The sequence below is a fragment of the Stegostoma tigrinum genome, chromosome 42 (genome assembly GCF_030684315.1).
Source record: "Stegostoma tigrinum isolate sSteTig4 chromosome 42, sSteTig4.hap1, whole genome shotgun sequence".
Taxonomy (NCBI): Eukaryota; Metazoa; Chordata; class Chondrichthyes; order Orectolobiformes; family Stegostomatidae; genus Stegostoma; species Stegostoma tigrinum.
In genome coordinates this window covers 5,749,858-5,756,468 of record NC_081395.1, presented here as the reverse complement: position 1 = coordinate 5,756,468, position 6,611 = coordinate 5,749,858, and the positions used below count along the sequence as shown (strand labels likewise).

Here is a 6,611-nt window from a genome sequence, read left to right as displayed (position 1 = left end):
CAGCACTGACGCTCCGACAGTGCCCGCTCCCTCAGCACTTACCCTCTGACAGTGCGGCACCCTCTCAGCACTGACCCTCCGACAGTGCCCGCTCCCTCAGCACTGACGCTCCGAAAGTGTCCGCTCCCTCAGCACTGACCCTCCGACAGTGCCCGCTCCCTCAGCACTGACCCTCTAACAGTGCCCACTCCCTCAGCAATGACCCTCCGACAGTGCGGCACTGCCTCAGCACTGACCCTCCGACAGTGCCCGCTCCCTCAGCACTGACCCACTGACAGTGCCCGCTACCTCAGCACTGACCCACTGACAGTGACCGCTCCCTCAGCACTGACCCTCTGACAGTGCCCGCTCCCTCAGCACTGACGCTCCAACAGTGTCCGCTTCCTCAGCACTGACCCTCCGACAGTGCCCGCTCCCTCAGCACTGACCCTCTAACAGTGCCCACTCCCTCAGCAATGACCCTCCGACAGTGCGGCACTGCCTCAGCACTGACCCTCCGACAGTGCCCGCTCCCTCAGCACTGACCCACTGACAGTGACCGCTCCCTCAGCACTGACCCTCTGACAGTGCCCACTCCCTCAGCACTGACCCTCTGACAGTGCCCGCTCCCTCAGCACTGACGCTCCAACAGTGTCCGCTTCCTCAGCACTGACCCTCCGACAGTGCCCACTCCCTCGGCACTGACCCTCCGACAGTGCAGCACTGCCTCAGCACTGACCCTCCGACAGTGCCCGCTCCCTCGGCACTGACCCTCCGCCAGCGCCCGCTCCCTCGGCACTGGCCCTCTGACAGTGCCCATTCCCTCAGCACTGGCAGTGCGTTTCAGCCTTAAGGCTAGCCTGTGGTTCCCAGACCCCCCAACACAGAGAGGTGAGCCCCACTCCCCGGGCACGCAAGTACCCTACCCAGCGGTGACACTGTGCAGGAAATAAAATCAACAACTTTTGTGCCATTTCGTGCGTGAACCCCTGGGAATGCAAAATGCAAAGTGAGCTTTGCAATTGGCAAATTGGAGAGTCTGGGGGTTGGACTGGCTGTGTCATTCAGCAAATGAATGTCAGGTGAGGGAAGGGGCTGTACCACGAACACAGATCCCCTCCCCTCTGAAAACTAAAACTTCTTGCAGTTCCGTGTTTCTGTGATCTGTGTTAGGAACATGGCGTTTTCTCTCCTTCTGTGCCTGGAGTTCTCGGTTTACGCAGCGGCGTTTATTTGTGGTATTGTCAGCGCTGCTCTAGTCACAGTTACCCAGGTAGGGACTCAGCTGGGAGGGGGGAGAGAGAGAGAGAGAGAGAAGAGAGGAGAGGGGAGGGGAGGGGAGGGGAGGGGGGAGGGGAGGGTGGGTGCGTGCGTACGTACGTACGTACGTACAGAACTACACAGTGACACGAGCCCTCAAAAATTGTTTTTCTGACTTAAATATTAACCTGGACTTTGCTAGATAACGTGAGCCCTTGCCCAGTAGTATAACTATAAAGTTTGGGACAGAGTGTACAAATGGTTCTAGGAGGGTCGTTGACGCCACTTGGAAGATTTTCAGATGTGTAGCTCCTTCTGTAACCGCGATGAGAAACTTTTTAAAAGTAGTTTTCACACACACACGGACGTGTGCGTGCGTGTGTGTGTCTATCTATATGCCTCTGTAGAAGGCTTATACTCGTACTTAAACTAAAATGAGGCTTCCTTTAAAAAAAATGAAAACACTTCCCACAACAAAATTGTTCAGGGAAGGACTGAGTGGAGAGAAAACTTATTACTAGCTTCCTCATGTTAACTTGGCAACTAACACGTGCTCGACAACATCAGTGTCAATTTCACAAACCCTTCTCCACTCAGAGACAAAGGTAGCATCTAGTTATAATTGCTTTTGGCCCAGAATGTTACAACACTTAGTAGTCTGGGCTTGCTTTATTGTCATTGATTTATGGTTTTACAGCGCGGAAACAGACCATTTGGCCCAACCAGTCTATGCTGACCTTAATCCCAAACTAAACTAGTCCCCCCTGCCTGCTCCTGGCCCATATCCCTCCCAACCTCTCTCTATTCATGCACTTATCCAAATATCTCTTAAATGTTGTAATTGTACTCACAAACATGCTCTGGAAGCTTGCTCCACACTGTGTCTAAACAAAAAATTACCCCTTGTATCTTTTAAAAAAATGTCTTCCTGACCTTTAAAATTGTGCCCCTTAGGCTTGAAATCCCCCATCCTAGTGAAATGTCAATTACCACCAGCTCTATCTATATCCCTCGTTATCTTATAGATGTGTATCAGGTCACCTCTCGACCTCCTCTGCTCCAGAGGGTGGGGGGGGGATAAAACCTAGCCTTCCTTCATTACTCAAACCTTCTGTACCCATTAAATAAGATAGTACGAACTGCAGATGCTGGGGTCAGAGATAAGGCAGTGCGGAGCTGGAGGAACACAGCAGGCCAGGCAGCATCAGAGGGGCAGGAAAGTGGACGTTTCACACAATTTACCTAATAACCGTTTCTCTTCGCAAAAAGTGTAGCTTGGGGTTAAGGAGCGGCACAAGACAAGTTCTGTCATCATTTTGTAATCAATCTGTGTAACAGTGCAGTGTTTTGATTTCCTATTTGCCCCTCCCCCTGTTGGGCCTGCACTGTAGCGCTTTGAGAGAGTAAGGGGTGGAAACAGGACGGAGGCCCCTGCTGGTCCCATGTGTGAGGGAACAACCCGCGACCGCTTCAAACAGTGGGTCGGTTTTGGCTGCTTGGTGATGCCCCTCACAGTCGAATAGCAGGCCGCCGCTTACCAAAGATGGGCCTCGATACCAAGTTCTCTGGCGCGCTTTAGGGCCAGTTGGGCATGAGTCACTGCTGGCCTACTTGTGCACAGCAAGAGCCCGGCAATTTGTGCAGATGATGTGTTATGCGAAGTGGATTGAGGGAGAGGCTTGGACCCAGGAGACAGGACAAGTCTCCGCCAACATCCCACTCAACTCTTTGCAGGCTATGTCCGCAAGTCACTGAAGGTGCCAGGGTGAAGGGTAAGGTGATAAAGAGCGCATTTGGGATGCTTCCCTTCACTGGGTGAGGTGCTGAATACAACAGCAGGGATGTCTAGAAATGTATCAGACACTAATTAGCTGGAAGATAGTAGGAACTGCAGATGCTGGAGAATCTGAGATAACAAGGAGTAGAGCTGGATGAACGGAGCAGGAAAGCTGATGTTTCGGGCCTAGACCCTTCTTCAGAAAACACGAATGGTTCAGCCTTCCTGCTCCTCTGGTGCTGCTCGGCCTGCTGTGTTCCTACAGCTCTGCCCCCTGTTATCTCCAGTTAGCTGGAGTTTTCAGTAGAATTCTGGTCACTGCATTTACAGGAAGGAAGTATTATCTCTAGTGAGAGTACAGAGGAAATTTACAAGAATGTTACCAGGATTAGAAAACTGAAGCTATGAGGAAAGATTGGATAGGGTAGGATCACTTCTCTTAGAACAGAGGAGGTGGTTTAAACAACGTGGGCAGAATGGCCAGGGAAATTTGTTTTTCCCCTAACAACAGGTCAATTTCGGAGGGGTGTGGGTTTAAGGTGGCTGGCAGCAGGATTAGAGGGGACAAATCTTTTCGCCCAGAGTCTGGTGGGAGCCTGGAATTTGCTCAGTTTGGTGTTGGAGGCTGGAAACCCCCTCCAACGGGTTTAAAACGAACCCGGGCCTGCCCCTGAAGAGCTGGAAGTCACGAGGCTGCGGACTGAGTGGTGATAAATGGGATTTGAATGGGCAGCTAAGTTTACCCAGCACAGAGAAGATGGGCTGAATGGCCTCTTTCTGAGCTGCAACCTTTCAATGGTGGTTTCTTCGTTTCAGAGAAGGAATCCTCTGCCTCCTGTCCCTACACATGCGTGCAGTTCAGCACCTGTCAGCTTGGGGATGCCTTTGGGACTGGAAGCTCCCAGTGTCTGTACTCTCGAGCCCAGTTGCTTAGTCACGCAGCTCTGGGAGGGCCAGCTCGAAGCAGAGAAACTTGTTTTGAGTTTTACACCCCTTTTTCAAACAGCGAGCAAGATCATATTTCAGTGTGGGTTCTTTCAGACTAAGGTTTGCCTGTCTATTTGAGAAAGTGGGGGTGAGCTGCCTCCTTGAACAGCTACAGTCCATGTCCTGGGTGACCCCCAAAGCCCTTCGAGAGGGAATTCCAGGAGTTTTGTTTATTATTCGTTCAAGGCTTGAGGGTATCGCTGCTATGTCAGCATTAATTGCCCAGAGGGCAATTAAGAGACAACATTCTTGCTGTGGAGTCACGTGTGGGCCAGACCAGGGTAAGGATTCCTTCCCTAAAGGATGTTAGTGAACCAGATGGGCTTTCCGACAATTGTCAATGGATTCACGGTCACCACTAGGCTCTTTAATTCCCAAATTTTCATTGAATACAAATTCCACCCTCTGCTGCGGTGGGATTCGAAGGGGAACGTGCGGGGAGAGGGGGGGGGTGGTGTTCTCAGGTATCTGCTGCCCCTTGCCTCCCTCGGTGGTAGAGTTCGTGGGTTTGGAAGGTGCTGTCGGACGGTTTGGTGAGTGGGAGCTAGATTATTGCCTCTTGCTGTGCGAAGGTTTGATTGCAATGTAGGGGTCTGTTGTAAGGGATCCAGGTTGGACAGATCCCTGAGGCACCTCACGCTCGGAATCCTTTGTGGACTGTGCTGAGCAGGGTCGGAGGTGTCCTAGGATTCTCCCGAGTTGGAGATGCAATCCTGAAGGCGCGAGATGGGCAGTCAGCTCTGACACTATTCCCTTAACTCTCCACCAACCCTGGGTCTCTGTCTCCACACTCCAACTACCCCCACCCCGCTTTCCAGGTGTCATCTGTCTTCCCCGTGACCACCCCGCTCGCTCTCTTGCCCTGCCTCTGCTCTCTCTCTCTTCTTCCCCCCCCCTTCTCCTTCCCCCCCCTTCTCCTTCCCCCCCTCTCCTTCCCCCCCCCCCTCTCCTTCCCCCCCCCCTCTCCTTCCCCCCCCTCTCCTTCCCCCCCCCTCTCCTTCCCCCCCCCTCTCCTTCCCCCCCCCCTCTCCTTCCCCCCCCCTCTCTCCTTCCTCCCCCCCCTCTCTCCTTCCTCCCCCCCCCCTCTCTCCTTCCTCCCCCCCCCTCTCTCCTTCCTCCCCCCCCTCTCTTCTTCCTCCCCCCCCCTCTCTTCTTCCTCCCCCCCCCTCTCTTCTTCCTCCCCCCCCCTCTCTTCTTCCTCCCCCCCCCCCTCTTCTTCCTCCCCCCCCCCTCTTCTTCCTCCCCCCCCCCTCTTCTTCTTCCTCCCCCCCCCCTCTTCTTCTTCCTCCCCCCCTCTTCTTCTTCCTCCCCCCCTCTTCTTCTTCCTCCCCCCCTCTTCTTCTTCCTCCCCCCCCCCTCTTCTTCTTCTCCCCCCCCTCTTCTTCTTCCTCCCCCCCCCTCTTCTTCTTCCTCCCCCCCCCCCTCTTCTTCTTCCTCCCCCCCCCCTCTTCTTCTTCCTCCCCCCCCCTCTTCTTCTTCCTCCCCCCCCCCTCTCTTCTTCTCCTCCCCCCTCCCCCCTCTCCTGGGAATATTAATGAAATAATTCTTGTCTTCTGATCCGTCTCGTGACTTGAGATCTTGTATCGTTTTCCTCTCTTAACGAATGCTCTGAGTAACACGTGGGCCCTGAACATACAGGACTTGTATTTGTATAGCGCCTTTGCAAATCTGTGGATTTTTTAAACCAAGTTTTTCCAAGGTGGTTTATTTGTGCACAGCAAGATCCCACAACAGCAGAGGCATTAATGTAGCTATAACCTTTTAGCGTCGTAAAATCCAACCCCCAACTCACGGACCGTACCAAAGCTTCCTTGAAGCAATGAGTGGCTTGCTCCATGTTTTGCGCGTCAGACGGTGGTTTCCAAACCAGAGGCCGCCTCCACTGCCAACTGAGGTGGGCAACGCCACCCTCTAGCACTCCTCTCCTCCCCCCACCCCCCCAAAAAAACACTTTCCTCTTCCCCCAGTTTCCACACTGGGAGTGGTGATGGGTTGGGGCGTGTCGGGTGGCGAGGGACGGTTGGGGCGGGCGGAGGAGAGGTGTCGGTTTGGAGCTGGCGACGGCTGGGGCAGAGTCAGGGTCAGGCGGAGGGGACGGGTGGGGATGGCTGGGGCAGGCTCAGGGGCTGTGGGGTTGGTGGTGGGTGGGTGGGGGGGGTCGTTTTGTACAATTTGTGGGAGGAGTGGGTGGGTTGGGGAGTTGGGTGGGTTGGGGAGTTGGGTGGGTTGGGGAGTTGGGTGGGTTGGGGAGTTGGGGTGGAGAGTGAGTTCCCCTCCGAACTCGGTGCGAAGGAGGCTCCCAGTTGGAGGCTGACATCCTGACTTGCCTGTGCTCCGGTGTCAGGGCGCGTTTAACTCCGGCTGTATCCTCTACGGTGAGACCAAGTACAACTCGACCGCCAGATCCCTGGACGTGGAGCACTTCGGCAGCGTCACCCTCTGTAGCTTTGTCAGTGCCGTCTCTGTGGGCATCGTCATCTACTGTTTTTGCACCGTCTTCTACTTCATCTATGCCAGCTGCATCGAGGAAGCAAACAGGTGGGTGTGGGTGCGAAGGTGCCCGCTTGGCAGTGTCCGATGTGCCCCTCCTCAGCTGTAAAACACAGTG

At 54.3% G+C, this 6,611-nt stretch overlaps 1 protein-coding gene across 1 annotated transcript; it reads left to right on the top strand.

The window, feature by feature from the left end:
* The first annotated feature begins 1,083 nt into the window (after window positions 1–1,083).
* Window positions 1,084–6,602, top strand: LOC132206733 (transmembrane protein 179B-like). Its single transcript, XM_059641488.1, has 2 exons — window positions 1,084–1,252; window positions 6,348–6,602. Exons 1-2 carry the CDS (start codon window positions 1,157–1,159, stop codon window positions 6,600–6,602), a joined length of 351 nt encoding a protein of 116 aa, XP_059497471.1. The 5' UTR covers window positions 1,084–1,156.
* The last annotated feature ends 9 nt before the right edge of the window (window positions 6,603–6,611 follow it).